The 16,841-nt window shown below is 40.2% G+C and overlaps 3 gene segments (V, D, J or C); 2 read left to right on the forward strand and 1 right to left on the reverse strand.

The window, feature by feature from the left end:
- Window positions 1-721: 721 nt before the first annotated feature.
- LOC116064154 lies at window positions 722-14,000 on the reverse strand. The segment is given in 3 exon segments: window positions 722-1,224; window positions 12,688-12,690; window positions 13,986-14,000. A coding segment is annotated over 1 exon segment (258 nt).
- On the forward strand, window positions 10,560-11,422 carry LOC116064144. The segment is given in 2 exon segments: window positions 10,560-10,782; window positions 10,998-11,422. Coding segments are annotated over 2 exon segments (363 nt in total).
- Window positions 14,001-14,553: 553 nt separating the features above from the next.
- LOC116064140 lies at window positions 14,554-15,172 on the forward strand. The segment is given in 2 exon segments: window positions 14,554-14,617; window positions 14,715-15,172. Coding segments are annotated over 2 exon segments (390 nt in total).
- Window positions 15,173-16,841: the final 1,669 nt, after the last annotated feature.

Here is a 16,841-nt window from a genome sequence, read left to right on the forward strand (position 1 = left end):
TTTAAATACAAGGTTTGAAACATTCTGCTGCACATCAAAGCTGACCTCTGTTGAAGTTTGATTTTAATTCTTTGATAAGTTTAATCAACAGAGTATGATAACACATGAACACTAAAACTGTTATTATGATTCATATATTTTATATCGTATTACTTTTTATATGAACTCAAATATACTCATTGTTGAAATAAATTACAAAATGTGATTTATTTCATGTTGTATAATAAGTAATCATGTCTATAACATATTTAGTCATTTGTAGTTATTTTCTTTTGTCTTCTCTTTACTTGTAATGTAAATATTTCCAGAGATAGAACTGCAGATCACACTCACTTCATTTCTCTCCATGCTGATGATGTTGTGCTTTTTATTTCAGATTTAGAAAATATTTATCAGACTTTTTGTAGTTTGTTTAAATAATAATGAATTTTCTTTAAAGATACTTAAAGCAAATAACATATTACAGTACTTACTATTAACACACTTCAGTAATAAGACATGATTGGATGATTTATCATTGATATGTTCTGACCATGAATTCTGTTCCAAAGGTTTATTATTATAGACATTGTTTAATCCTATACTGGCTTTCTACAGTCACCATGGAGAAAAACACGTTTGTTGGATCAGTTTGTCTTCAGGATTTCATAAAGTCAGTGACACCATTAAGAAAAGATGTAATGAGACACTTTGATAATAATAAACATGGAAACAACTGATATGATGAATACGTCTTTATTATCTGGAAACACTGAAATAATATTGAAACATTACAACAAGCTGGTAAATATGTCTGTTGAAACAGGTGAAATAAAAGCCAGAGCTAGTTGCAGAGAGCAGAGTGAGAGCAGTGTCAGAGTAAAACCAGTAGCAGAGTCCCTGCCAGTGAGTCAGCTCAGGACTGGGAACACTGGTCTCTCCTCAGTGTCTCTGAGAGTGGAGTCTGGGAGCCCTGGGTGGCCTCACAGGTCACAGAGCCCACCTTCCCCCACTGGTCTGCAGGGAGCCTCAGGGTGCTGCTCCAGCTGTAGTGGCCGTCCTTCTCCAGCACCCCGGGGCTCCTGCTCTCCTCCCAGCTGCTGCTGCTGCTGCTGCCGTCCACCTTCCAGGCCAGACTCCAGTCTGAGGGGAAGCCCTTGTTGGCCAGGCACATGAGCGTGGCCTTCCCCTGCTCCAGCTCTTCACTGGAGGGGGGCAGCACCGTCAGGGTGGGGCGCAAATCACCTAAAGGAGTAGAGGTGGAAAAAGTTCATTAATATTTTACATAAGAAAAAAACATCTCAAACGTCAAAATAAGTGACAAAAACATCAAAAAGGCCCCAAACGTTAAGGAAAGCAAAATACACATCAAAAGAGCATCACAAACATTGCAAAGGGCACTAAAAATGTAAAAAAAAATTGTCTTTAAAAAAAAGTTAGAGAACCACTGGCTTAGAGGACAGGGAGCACACAGCTGTCAATCAAACACCAGCAACTCAGACACCTTCACTGTGTGAGAGTGGGTTATCTTTCCTTTAAGGAGTTTCTGTCAGATGGTTTTTCTGCTCCACCAGTCACTCACTCACACATTGTCTCACTTCCCTTTAAGAAACCTCTCATGCATATCAGCACAGAAACAGTCCTCATATGACCTGAAATACATCAAACTGCACTGGACATAAAGAGAGAGATTTTAAATTTCAAAATACCAGAGAAAATCTTATTGTTTTATACTATTTCAAGAAAACAATACAGTTTGAATACATATTCCGTCATCTATGACTTTGTTCAAGGTTGAGGTACATTTATACAAAAATGTTTACTGTCTGAACTCTCAGAAAGGCTAAAGTTAATCAGATCCACTTTTAAAGGACATTATCAGCTAAAAATAACTGACGACCATATTTAAAAAAGATTTTAAAGCCTCAGAAAACTGTCAAAGTTATTTCAAACTGAGGTAAAAAGACAATCAGAAAAATGATGAGATCAGAGATTTCAGCTTCATTCTCACTGTTTTAAACAATTTAGTTTTAAACAGTTTAAAATTAAGAAATAAAAGCTACATTTACAACATTTTGAAGTACGGAATGGCAACAGCAGTTCATTAAAGCTTTTTTGAGTTCAATTTCAAGATTAAAGAGGAGAAATGAAGAATCAAACAGAGTCTATAAAGTGATTTATATCAGTCCATTGGGAGTTTAAATCTACTGCTAATGTTCAGACACTGAAATCCAACCTTTAGCTGATGATACAATATTCAATATTTGAGCAGAAACTTACTTCCAACATCCAGTCTGGTTCCTCCACCAAAAGTCCACCACAGTGATACAAACTGACTGAGTCGTCGTACAAAAACCTCTCACTGTAGAGAGACACGGCTCTCTGACTTTGTCTGACTAAACCTAAACTACAAGTCCTCAAGTTTCTGTCGTCTAAAATCTGATTACAAGATTTCTCCTGCCAATCAAACACTTACAATGTTTTTATTCATCATTTAAATTTCAAATAAAAAAACTGTATTTTGATTGTTGGTAGAACAATGTTAAAAAATCATAAAAATGATGTAAAATCAGATATTTCAGCTTTTAGAGAGTTAGATGTCTGCAGAAGAGAAAAAGTTGCTCATGAATTAATAAAATACATCAAAAATTGAACTTACTTCCAACATCCATTATATCTGACAACATAATCTGACAACATAACGACCACACTGAAAGTTAAGTATTGACATTCTGTTGAAAATATCACAGATTCATGCCCCCCAGGTATTGATCCTAATGGCACTTTACAAGTGAATGAATCTGAAAATGTTTTCTGCAGGGTAAAATGTAGTACTAGTACTATTCCAGTTATAATCAACAATAGACCATACAAAGTGTTGAATCCCCTAAGTAATAAGGAGTTGACTGCAAACATAGTCAATTTAGCATCCAGTTCACGTCAGCCACAGGTAACCAAAAAAGGGGCAATACTTAACAACCTAATTGGAATTACAACTACCACTGCAATGATAGAACAGGATAGGAAAATTAGATGCGGTCTACTAAATATCAGATCTCTGTCTTCTAAAGCAATACTAGTAAACGAATTGATATCCGATAATCAAATTGATCTATTCTGTCTAACTGAAACCTGGCTGGGCCATGAAGATTATGTCAGTCTAAATGAAGCCACTCCTCCCACTCATATTAATACTCAAATTCCTAGAGGCTCAGGCCGAGGAGGGGGAGTTGCAGCCATATTTGACTCTAACCTGTTAATTAATCCTAAACCTAAACTAAATTATAACTCTTTTGAAAATCTCGTTCTTAACCTTCAGCATCCAACATGGAAAACAGTACAGCCTATTATATTTGTTGTTGTCTACCGAGCACCAGGTCCATATTGTGAATTTTTATCGGAATTCTCAGAGTTTTTATCATGTGTAGTCCTAAAATCAGACAAAGTACTTATTGTAGGTGATTTTAATATCCATGTGGACGTTGACAGCAATAGCCTTAGTACTGCTTTCAACTCACTACTAGATTCAATTGGTTTCAGTCAGAGTGTGCACGAGGCCACGCACTGTTTTAACCACACCCTCGACCTTGTGCTGGCATATGGCATCAAAATTGAAGACGTAATAGTATTCCCGCAAAATCCTTTATTATCAGACCACTTCTTAATAACTTTCGAATTCTTACTACCCGATTATACGAAATTAGATAAAAGCTTCTACGCTAGAAGCCTATCTGACAGTGCTATAGCTAAATTTAAGGAAGATATTCCAACAGCACTAAACTCATTAACGTGCCGTAATATAACAGAGGATCTTTATGTAAACTTTAGTCCCTCTCAAATTGATCATTTCGTAGACGATGCTACGGCCTGCCTACGGACGACTTTAGACTCTGTTGCTCCCCTTAAAAAGAAGACGATGAAGCAAAGGAAACTAGCACCTTGGTATAACTCCCAAACTCGTAAATTAAAGCAAATCTCGCGCAAACTTGAAAGTAAATGGCGTTCCACCAAACTGGAAGAATCTCGTTTAGACTGGCAAGACAGTCTGAAAACCTATAGGAAGACCCTAAGAAAGGCCAGATCAGACTACTATTCATCACTAATAGAAGAAAATAAGAACAACCCAAGGTTTCTTTTCAGCACTGTAGCCAGGCTGACAGATAGCCACAGCTCTACTGAGCCATCTATTCCTATAGCTCTGAGTAGTGATGACTTCATGAGTTTCTTTAACGATAAAATTATAACAATTAGAGATACTATTCATCACCTCTTTCCCCCAACCTCTAATGGGTCACCTTTAACTGACAGACTGCTAGAAAGAACGACTAGACCTGACATATACTTAGATTGCTTTTATCCTATAAACCCTCAACAATTAATGCTAAAGGTCTCTTCAGCTAAGCCATCTACCTGTCTCTTGGACCCCATCCCAACGAAGCTACTTAAAGAAGCGTTACCCGTGGTTAACACTTCATTGCTAGATATGATAAATATGTCTTTATTGACAGGTTATGTACCGCAGTCATTTAAAGTAGCTGTGATAAAACCTCTACTGAAAAAACCCACCCTCGATCCTGAGGTCTTAGCCAACTATAGACCTATATCTAACCTTCCCTTTCTCTCCAAGATCCTTGAGAAAGTAGTCGCTAACCAGTTATGTGATTTTCTACATAGCAATAGCTTATTTGAGGACTTTCAGTCAGGATTTAGAAAGCATCATAGCACAGAGACGGCACTGGTGAAAATCACTAACGATCTTCTAACTGCATCAGACAAAGGACTTGTCTCCGTACTTGTCTTATTAGATCTTAGTGCTGCATTCGATACTATTGACCATACCATCCTCTTACAGAGATTGGAACATTTAGTTGGCATTAAAGGAATCGCACTAAACTGGTTTAAGTCCTACTTCTCTGATCGATCGCAATTTGTTAATGTTAACAATAAACCCTCCAATTACGCTAAAATTAACCATGGCGTTCCTCAAGGCTCAGTGCTTGGACCAATTCTATTCTCCTTATATATGCTTCCTCTAGGCAATATTATTAGGAAACACTCAATTAACTTTCACTGTTATGCGGATGACACCCAATTATATCTGTCAATCAAGCCAGACGAAACCAGCCAGCTAGCTAAACTTCAAGCTTGCATTAAAGATATAAAATCATGGATGGCCTACAATTTCCTGATGTTAAACTCAAACAAAACCGAAGTTATTGTCCTGGGCTCCAAACCCCTACGAACCTCATTAGCCGAAGATATAATTACTCTGGATGGCATTGCCCTGGCCTCAAGTACTACTGTCAGAAATCTAGGAGTTATTTTTGATCAGGATCTATCCTTTAACGCCCATCTAAAACACACCTCTAGAACAGCCTTTTTTCACCTTCGTAACATTGCTAAAATTAGGAACATCCTGTCTCAAAACGATGCAGAAAAACTAGTCCATGCATTCGTTACTTCCAGGCTGGACTACTGTAATTCCTTATTATCAGGATGCTCAAATAAGTCCGTTAGGACTCTCCAGCTGATCCAGAATGCTGCAGCCCGTGTTCTGACAAGAACTAAGAAAAGAGATCATATTTCTCCTGTATTAGCTTCTCTCCATTGGCTTCCTGTAAAATCCAGGATTGAATTTAAAATCCTTCTTCTGACCTATAAAGCTCTAAATGGTCAAGCACCTTCATATCTTGAGGACCTCTTAGTACCTTATTGTCCCACTAGAGCACTACGCTCCCAGAATGCAGAGTTACTTGTGGTTCCTAGAGTCTCTAAAAGTAGAATGGGAGGCAGAGCCTTCAGCTATCAGGCTCCTCTCCTGTGGAACCAGCTCCCAATCTGGGTTCGGGGGGCAGACACCGTCGCTACATTTAAGACTAAACTGAAAACTCTCCTCTTTGATAAAGCTTATAGTTAGGGAGTGAGGAGTTGCAGTGAACGCCTAGACCGGCGGGGCAGGGTGTATAGCTGCAGACACAGCACCCCTGCTTTTCTCTGCTTCTCTTTACAGTCATCTGATTTACCTATCGTATAATCAATAATATAGTGCCTCTCCTAGTTATGCTGTTATAATTCTAGACTGCCGAGGAAGTTCCTTCTTATGACACGCTCTTTTCTTTTGTTTCCTTTTATGCACATCATGTCTCAGAAGTGCTTGTTACTCACCTAGCTCTGGGGAGTTTACTCCCCGGAGTCCTTATGTTTCTTCTTCGCCCAGAACATCTCCTCGGATTAGGGCGACACCAAGACCTGGGTCTTGGGTGCAGCTGTGGCTATGGACCTGCTACACCTTGCTACGCTCTGCGATTCCCTGCAATGCCCGACTACGTCCTGCTGCGTCCACCGCGTCCACCCATGCTCTGCTGTGCCACGCTACATCCTGTACCGTCATAACCCCAACCGTCAGACACCGCCCACCAAGAGTCTGGGTCTGCCGAGGTTTCTTCCTAAAAGGGAGTTTTTCCTCGCCACTGTCGCAATAGCCACTGCTAATGCTTGCTCTTGGGGGAACTATTGGAATTGTTGGGGCTTTATAGAGTGTGGTCTAGACCTACTCTATCTGTAAAGTGTCTCGAGATAACTCTTGTTATGATTTGATACTATAAATAAAATTGAATTGAATTGAAATTGAATCAAGTCTGGTTCCTCCACCAAACGTGTACCACAGTGATACAAACTGATTGAGCCGTCGTACAAAAACCTCTCACTGTAGAGAGACACGGCTCTCTGACTTTGAACACAACAAACTCTACAAACACACTTCCTGTTTTTATAAGAATTAACTATTTCACATTAGATGTATCAAACACTTTCACAATTGTTCAGAATTAATCACATTTTTATAGATTTATTGTTAAATTCATCTGAAAGTAAAATTGATCCCTACAACAATAAATGAAACCAGACAGAAAAAGTTTTAGAAAGTAATATATCCACAATTAGAGTCAAATCCACATTAAAATGCTTCCTGACACATTCTGAATCAATCCTCTGATAAAGTGATTGATCCGTAGAGAAACAGCATCCTCAGAGTAATCCAAGTCCCTGTTGGAGTCAGTCTGAGCATTTCCATAGAGAGCCACTTTGCATCAGCAGCACCATGCTCCAGTGCTCTGGGAGAGTTTATAGTCCTGAGAGTTGAACACTGGATGACTGACAGCTGTCCTTCATGACAACAGAAGCCCCAGAAATCCTCCTCATCAAAAACATGACTCTGATCTCCGTCCTCATCTGGACTCTCCTCTGCTGCTGCTTCACAGGTAAAGTCCAGAGAATCAAACTCCTCTCCTCTATCAACATCCGTCCCTCTGAAATGAAGCCGACTAAACCGTGATGCTGCTTTATGTTTTTGTCTCTGTATCCTCAGAGTCCAGAGGTCAGGTCACAGTGACTCAGCCTGGAGCAGTGAGCTCTGCTCGGGGAGCCTCTGTCTCCATCAGCTGTAATGTTAATCCTGCTGTGCATTATGATGGTTCTGACTACATACTATCCTGGTACCAACAGAAAGAAAGAGAAGCTCCAAAACTCCTCATTTACTGGGTAAATCGTAGAGCATCAGGGATTACAAATCGTTTTACAGGCAGTGGATCAAAGAAAGACTTCACTCTGACCATCAGTGGAGTTGAGGCTGAAGATGCAGCAGTTTATTACTGTCAGAGTCTTCATAGTGGGAATGTGTTCACACAGTGAAAAAGCTTCGTACAAAAACCTCCCTCAGTCAGACTGAACAGAAACTGAACTGACTGCTGCAGCTGGAAGCTACTGCAGAGACTGATACAGTTCACTGAAGACACACGCACACACACACACACACACACACACACACACACACACACAGACACAGACACAGACACAGACACACAGACACAGACACAGACACACACACACACACACACACACACACACACACACACACACACACAGCTTTCATTGTATCTCTACCATATTCCTCCAAAAGTTCAAATGGTAAACCTCAACAACCTATTTTGTACAAAATATTTTCCATAAGCTAAATATTTGTGGTTATAATCTGACAGCATGAGCTGAAGTAACAAACAAACAACCATTAAAATTCCCCTAAAGTAACCTGAATGAAATATAAAGATCCTGCCCTTTGTCATTAACAAGCACAGATTTCTTTTAGGAAAGTTCAAACAGTGAAAGAAGAAAGATCAAAGGCCTCTTCTCAGAAAACGTTAAAAAGCCTTTATTTAGATGGCAATTATAGAATTTGATAGTACATTAAAACCGAGCTGGGTATTAACCCACACGTAGCGGAACAAACAGCCTTCTTCAGGATCTAGTCCTCAGCACACAGTTTATCCTTTAGTAGACACCAGATAACTACAGACACAGCAGAGTCAGCTCCGCTGATGTACAGACACAATCCATATTCACTGTATATATAACATAAATGTCCACACATCATATTGATATATCTCAGGACACTGAATCTCCATATCTGCAATGCAACCAATGTTTTCTATGATAAAGATGAGCTGCACTGAAACTAAAACAACAGAAGATTGACTAAACTAAAATATATCATGATGATTAATGATTAAAGTGCTGTGTAAACACTTGTTACACTTGTTAGTGTGAATACTGTATTTGTCATATTGTATAACATTTACATGCTGTTAGATATTGTAAATATGTTTTTTTTTAATTGAAATAAAATTTAAAATCTTACATTTTCATGTTAAAATATACATTTTGTTTGATGGGCCTCAAAATAGAGTATCTACTGTACACCTCGCTATTTTATGTTGAGCATTGGCATCAAGAAAAAGGCCTCTGCTCACTGATTTAAAGCTCTTAAACATTCGGCCCGTTGGAGAACTGCCCCTCGCCTGTAAAGTAGACGAGAGCAGGCGGCAGCAGCCGGGAGAGGTCACAAAAATTCAATTCAATTCAATTTTATTTATAGTATCAAATCATAACAAGAGTTATCTCGAGACACTTTACAGATAGAGTAGGTCTAGACAACACTCTATAAAGCCCCAACAATTCCAATAGTTCCCCCAAGAGCAAGCATTAGCAGTGGCTATTGCGACAGTGGCTTTTAGGAAGAAACCTCGGCAGACCCAGACTCTTGGTGGGCGGTGTCTGACGGTTGGGGTTATGACGGTACAGGATGTAGCGTGGCACAGCAGAGCATGGGTGGACGCGGTGGACGCAGCAGGACGTAGCCGGGCATTGCAGGGAATCGCAGAGCGTAGCAAGGTGTAGCAGGTCCATAGCCACAGCTGCACCCAAGACCCAGGTCTTGGTGTCACCCTAATCCGAGGCGATGTTCTGGGCGAAGAAGAAACATAAGGACTCCGGGGAGTAAACTCCCCAGAGCTAGGTGAGTAACAAGCACTTCTGAGACAGGATGTACATAAAAGGAAACAAAAGAAAAGAGCGTTTTATAAAAATCTGCTGTCAAGTCGGACAGTTTACAGTCGTTTCTAGCAGCCTTCAGGCTGAACAGGAAGTCACATAAACACTCACATCCTGTTAGGTCCGATTCTGATTTAATAAAATGTTATCAGACCCAAATATCAGCTTGTACACAGTCTCCAGTTGTTTTTATGACAGAGTAACGCTCTACATGTAATCTGTTGCTGATTTTAATTAACAACACACTGTAGATGATGTGTAATCTGAACAGATTTAGTCTCTCCGACTTCTAAACGTAATTCAAAATCAATAAAAAGTTTATATAAAACGTCATCATGTTGAGTCGATTCTGAACCAATCAGCTGTTAGATCAGCTGAGAGGCCGGCGTTTCCCAGCATGCCCTGGGTCCGCCTGGGTCTTGCAGTCGGTGAAAAGCAACTGCGCTGTCTTGATCTCGTGAGGTTACCGTTGCCCACGTGTGCATGACGTCAGAGTCGGGATCAAGTCGGAGCCTAGTGTTACGTTCCAGGCAGAGTAGAAAACTGCCAGTCGTCATGTGTTTTCCCTTCTGTTTTTTCTTTCTCTTCCCCACTCTGTTTTCTCTCCAGGTGAGAACGCTGATTACTTTCCACCTGTGCAGCAGGTAAAGCAGGATTGGTTCCCTCAGGCTCAGCCAATCAGCAATCAAGGCAGTCAATAAAAGGAGCACACCTGAGAAGAGTTTAGTCTCTCTGAGCTCTGCTCTCTTTGGTGGTTGACCTGTGGTAGTTTTTTTTATATAAACACCAACTGATTGTAAAGCAGGTTTGATGGTCAGTGTATGTTAAAAGTAAATAAATAAATAAATAATACTTTAATTTTCACTTCTACGACTCTGTCACTCATTGTCAATTGTCTTGTATTGTCCCCAGTACCATCGAAGGGGACGTAACAAACATGTTTGAGTACAGCTATGATGTTTAGACATTATGTCATCATGTCGTCGGGTGTGAGCCCCAAGACAAGCTCCACTATCAATTACATCACCATGTTGACATCAAATTATTTACAATATACAACATAGAAATCTGAGGTATCAGCTTCATGTCAGTTAATGAGGATTCAACCCAATACGTCAACACAGAGAACCAACATAACATGAAATCAGCTGGTAGAGTTAATTTATTTCTTGAATCAAGTAGACTCTTTGTAAGTGATCAGTGGCAGCAGTGAGGAGGAAACAGCGTGACATGTTGAGGACAGCTACAGTTCACTGACTCTGTGTGTTTGCATATGTGTCCTGCCTCTCTGCTCCCAGCCGTTAAGAGGCCAGTGTTGATCAGTGGCTGTCCAGGCCTTTCAGAGACACTGGCACGCAGGCAGCACAATGATGATGTCACTGACTCTACTGCTGACCACCCTGGGGCTCCTTGTTCAGGGTGAGACTCTCTTCTGAAAACTTTGCTTCAGGATGCAACCAGGTTCACCAGAATGATGTTCTGCTATGATGGAGAAACACTGGAACAAGCAGCATTTACCTTCTTCATCTATTCTCCATGTTAAAGAAATGTCACTCTTCTGTTTGGATGTTGATCATCTTTCTCTAAGCTGGATTTGTCTCAATAACCCTTCTGCATCTTTTTCATGTTTTCAGGTTCATCAGGACAAACCATCCTGACTCAGTCTCCTGGATCTCAGTCTGTTGTTCCAGGACAGACTGTCTCCATCAGATGTAAAACCAGTACAGGTGTTCATACTAGCTACCTCCACTGGTACCTTCAGAAATCTGGAGAAGCTCCTAAACTCCTGATTTATGCAGCTACAACCCGTCAGTCTGGAGTTTCAGATCGTTTTACTGGAAGTGGTTCTGGGACTGACTTCACTCTGACCATCAGAGGAGTCGAGGCTGAAGATTCAGGAGTTTACTACTGTCAGCAGGGTGACAGCTTCCCGTTCACACAGTGATACAACGTCGTACAAAAACCTCCCTCAGCTGGAGAGGAACTGATCTGACTCAACAGCTGCACTGAAACTAAAACAACAGAAGCTTGACTAAACTAACAATTGACTTTAAACATTGTAACACTAAATATACTTTATCTAACTAGAAGTTATATTGTAAAGTATTTAAATACAAGGTTTGAAACATTCTGCTGCACATCAAAGCTGACCTCTGTTGAAGTATGATTTACATGCTTTGATAAATTTAATCCACAGAGTATGATAACACATGAACACTAAAACTGTAATTATGATTCATGAATTTTATATCTTATTACTTTTTATATGAACTCAAACATGCTCATTGTTGAAATAAATTACAACATTTGATTTATTTCATGTTGTATAATAAGTAATCATGTCTATAACATATTTTAGTCATGTGTAGTTATTTTCTTTTGTCTTCTCTTTACTTGTAATGTAAATATTTCCAGAGATTGAACTGCAGATCACACTCACTTTATTTCTCTCCATGCTGATGATGTTGTGCTTTTTATTTCAGATTTAGAAAATATTTATCAGACTTTTTGTAGTTTGTTTAAATAATAATGAATTTTCTTTAAAGATACTTAAAGCAAATAACATATTACAGTACTTACTATTAACACACTTCAGTAATAAGACATGATTGGATGATTTATCATTGAAATGTTACGACCATGAGTTTATTACAGACATTGTTTTATATAATCCTATACTGTCTTTCTACAGTCACCATGGAGACATTAAAACATGTTTGTTGCATCAGTTTGTCTTCAGGATTTCATAAAGTCAGTGACACCATTAAGAAAAGATGTAATAAGACACTTTGATAATAATAAACATAGAAACTTAATTTGATGAATACGTCTTTATTATCTGGAAACACCGAAATAATATTGAAACATTACAACAAGCTGGTAAATATGTCTGTTGAAACAGGTGAAATAAAAGCCAGAGCTAGTTGCAGAGAGCAGAGTGAGAGCAGTGTCAGAGTAAAACCAGTAGCAGAGTCCCTGCCAGTGAGTCAGCTCAGGACTGGGAACACTGGTCTCTCCTCAGTGTCTCTGAGAGTGGAGTCTGGGAGCCCTGGGTGGCCTCACAGGTCACAGAGCCCACCTTCCTCCACTGGTCTGCAGGGAGCCTCAGGGTGCTGCTCCAGCTGTAGTGGCCGTCCTTCTGCAGCACCCCGGGGCTCCTGCTCTCCTCCCAGCTGCTGCTGCTGCTGCTGCTGCCGTCCACCTTCCAGGCCAGACTCCAGTCTGAGGGGAAGCCCTTGTTGGCCAGGCACATGAGCGTGGCCTTCCCCTGGTCCAGCTCTTCACTGGAGGGGGGCAGCACCGTCAGGGTGGGACGCACATCACCCACTGCAGAGAGAGAGAGAGAGAGAGAGAGAGAGAGAGAGAGAGAGAGAGAGCGAGAGATCAATATGAAAAAAATGTCATACAAAGAAAAAATGAACTCCTTCCTGTTGGTTTAGTTTAGTTTAGTTTAGATTAGTGTATTTCCATCACATAGATACACAACATCACATACGTAACATAAATAGTTAAAAAGGGTCACCCTATATTATCATCTTAACTCGTTCATACTCAAAACTGACCAAAGAGTTGTAGTTTGAAGCATTTCCTTATTACACCATACTTTTTACATGATTCTATGTAATTTATTTTTTGGTCCCTAAGAATCTTATCAGTCTTATTAAATTAATTATTATTATTCATTTCTGTATGTTAGGTTCTGTCGGTCGTTTCAGGTTGGATGAAACTGGTTTTAAACGTTTCACTTCCCTCTCTGAGCTCAGTAACCATGGCAACAGACAGGCATCACTGCTGAACCATGACAACAGACGGGTTTCAGAACTAAAGATAAAGTTTCTTTCTTTAGTTGAATTAATAAATATCAGTGATCAAGTGTAACATGGAATGAATTCCAGCACCAGTGTGAGACTTTAAGTTGATCTTCACATTTTTTATCTCAACCCAAAACTCATAAGATACGATGATGTTTGTTCATCTCTTTTACGCCCAGCATCACTACTGAGCCGGGACAACACACACACTTCACTATTCACAGACTGTTTAAATGCTGAAAATGATTTTATTAAAGTCAAACTAGTTGTTCTCCTAATACAACATGTAGTTAACCTGACAGCTGTGGTATTATGATATTTATTGGTTATAACGTGAGGTGACATGACATTAAGTTCATCAGTATGAGTGGAAGATTGAGTAAAAGTCTTCCAATGTTTCCAGATAAAACTCACTGAAGAGACGTTTGGTAGTAATAGGTTTCTTCAGCTGAAATTTCATAACTATTAAATTTAGGACAATTAAGATTTTCTCTCTGCCATAGTGTTCAAACAGAACTTTATCACAGAATTAGACATTTTTTGTCAAAATTATTTTCAACAAAGATTTGTACTATTTAAAAACAGAATGAGTTATAAGAATGAACAAACTGTCAAAATGAAGATTTTAAAGGTATCAAGTGAGTTTCTTCATCAGACAGAATTGTATCTGTATCACAGTAAAGTAATGGTCGCTGCAATAATATTAAATTTCAACTATCAGCACAAGTCTTAAAGTAAAGCTTGTTTTCATTAAATTAAAAATTAAAACAATTTAAAATATGACTTTGTTTAGAAGTTAAATGTACTTACAGTTAACATCCAGTCTGGTTCCTCCACCAAAAGTCCTCCACAGTGATACAAACTGATTGAGCCGTCGTACAAAAACCTCTCACTGTAGAGAGACACGGCTCTCTGACTTTGAACACAACAAACTCAACAAACACACTTCCTGTTTTTATAAGAATTAACTATTTCACATTATATGTATCAAACACTTTCACAATTGTTCAGAATTAATCACATTTTTATAGATTTATTGTTAAATTCATCTGAAAGTAAAATTGATCCCTCCAACAATAAATGAAACGAGACAGAAAAAGTTTTAGAAAGTAATATATCCACAATTAGAGTCAAATCCACATTAAAATGCTTCCTGACACATTCTGAATCAATCCTCTGATAAAGTGATTGATCCGTAGAGAAACAGCATCCTCAGAGTAATCCAAGTCCCTGTTGGAGTCAGTCTGAGCATTTCCATAGAGAGCCACTTTGCATCAGCAGCACCATGCTCCAGTGCTCTGGGAGAGTTTATAGTCCTGAGAGTTGAACACTGGATGACTGACAGCTGTCCTTCATGACAACAGAAGCCCCAGAAATCCTCCTCATCAAAAACATGACTCTGATCTCCGTCCTCATCTGGACTCTCCTCTGCTTCACTCAGGGTGAGGAAAATCATTTTTCTGTCATGTGGAAATCATTTGGGGTGTAGCTGAGTTCCCCCTCACCATCTCATGTCCAGTGTTTCTTCTCTCTCCTCAGGGTCTGTTGGACAAAATGTTGTCTTGACTCAGCCAGCAGCCAAATCAGTGCAGCTGGGTCAAACTGTTTCTGTTGACTGTAAGGCCAATCCAACAGTTACTCAATACTCTGGTTCACAGTACCTCCTGGCCTGGTACCATCAGAAAACTGGAGAAGCTCCTAAACTTCTGATCAAACGGACATCAGAAAGAGTTTCTACAATCTCTAGGTACAGTGGAAGTGGAGCAGGGAACGGAGTTGACTTCACTCTGACCATCAGTGGATTTGATGCTGCAGATGCAGGAGTTTATTACTGTCAGAGTCATCATGCTATCAACAGTCAGGCTGTGTTCACACAGTGATACAAAGTCGTACAAAAACCTCCCTCAGCTGGAGAGGAACTGATCTGACTCAACAGCTGCACTGAAACTAAAACAACAGAAGCTTTACTAAACTAAAATATATTTAATAATAATTGCCTTTGAACAGTTTATCACTAAATATACGTATACTTATATATAACTAGAAGTTATAATTTAAACTCTTTCATTAAAACAGGGTTTGAAACATTCTTCTGCACATCAAAGCTGACCTCTGTTGAAGTATGATTTACATTCTTTGATAAGTTTAATCCACAGAGTATGATAACACATGAACACTAAGGGCCCTATCTTGCACCCAGCGCAATTGACTTTGTACACCGTACGTGTATCATCCCTATTTTGCACCCGACACACAGCGGACCTTTCCCTCCACAGACTCACGTCAGTAAATTAGGGAAATGAAGTTGCGCTCCCGGGGTTGGTTCAGTAAAAAGAGGAGGCATGTTCAGGCGCAAACGTTCCCTTGTGCTATTTTGCAGTTTCAGAAAACAGTTCCGCCACAGACCAGGAAAAACCTAGTGTAAAGTCAGTGGCGCATTATTCAGATGTTATTTTAATTGTGTGGTACACAAGGGTTATGTACTTCCGTTTACTTTGTTGAGAATTGCTACACAATTACAACACAAGGGTTATGGGCGCATGCTTGGCCATAATGTAGCGTGTGTACAACGTGCATACACTTTGCTTCTCTCATCTCACGGACCCAGCAGTTCCCATTTTTGCAAACCATACATAATTACAAGGAAAAACATTACTGAAAATGCGCTTCAGGTGTTTGGATAGGTCAGCAGGCACTTTACAGTACAGTCCTCAAAAAGTCACAGCATTTTTTGTGGCTTGTAGTGTTTTACACAACATTTCCATGAATCATGGATGTGTTGATAACATAAATGAGGAAACATTAGAGGACTTAAGGAGACGTGATGTTGAACTGCATGTGCCGATGCCACTTAACCCAAATGCCCCAGCAGCAGCACAGGAGAGGAGAGCTTATCTGACACAAGAGCTGCATTGTCCATAGTGAGGTAAACAAAGTAACCTCGGTCTGTTAGACTATTGCAAAAATATCACCATGCATTCATAACCTCGTGATTCAGTGAAAGTGAGCCCAAAACATCGGAAAGTATGTCTTTGTGACATTTCTTTATTCACATTTAGTCAAAATGAAAAATCAATAGCAAACTGTAACTGAACAAAAAAATACAAACGGAAAATGAAAAGTTGAAAAGATTTAAACAGAAGAACTAATTCTTTGTCCCTCCTCTGATAGGCATGCAACGTGCGCCACGGCGGGATTGGACACTTGAGGGTCCGGGAGTGGCAATGTGCTCCTGGTGGAGCGAGTGGACGGAGATGAAGCGAGGGGAGGAGGAAGGGGCACAACAGGAGGAGGATTGGTTACAACAGGAGGAGGATTGGTTACAGCAGGAGGAGGAAGGGGCACAACAGGAGGAGGATTGGTTACAACAGGAGGAGGAAGGGGCACAACAGGAGGAGGATTGGTTACAACAGGAGGAGGAAGGGACACAACAGGAGGAGGATTGGTTACAACAGGAGGAGGAAGGGGCACAGCAGGAGCAGGTGGTGCGTTTGGAGGCCCACGCTCCATGGCTGCAGCAATCCTCTCCAGACTTGAGGAGATACGCCCGAGAGGCCGCAGCAAAATCGCCACCCGGTGAAAACGGGCATTTTCAGCTTTGCTGCATCCCGGACAGCTCCCGCTCCAGCCCTGACGAGAACGTCGGTCTCCTCGGCTGTGAACCTC

This window comes from Sander lucioperca, chromosome 16 (genome assembly GCF_008315115.2).
Source record: "Sander lucioperca isolate FBNREF2018 chromosome 16, SLUC_FBN_1.2, whole genome shotgun sequence".
NCBI classification, from domain to species: Eukaryota; Metazoa; Chordata; class Actinopteri; order Perciformes; family Percidae; genus Sander; species Sander lucioperca.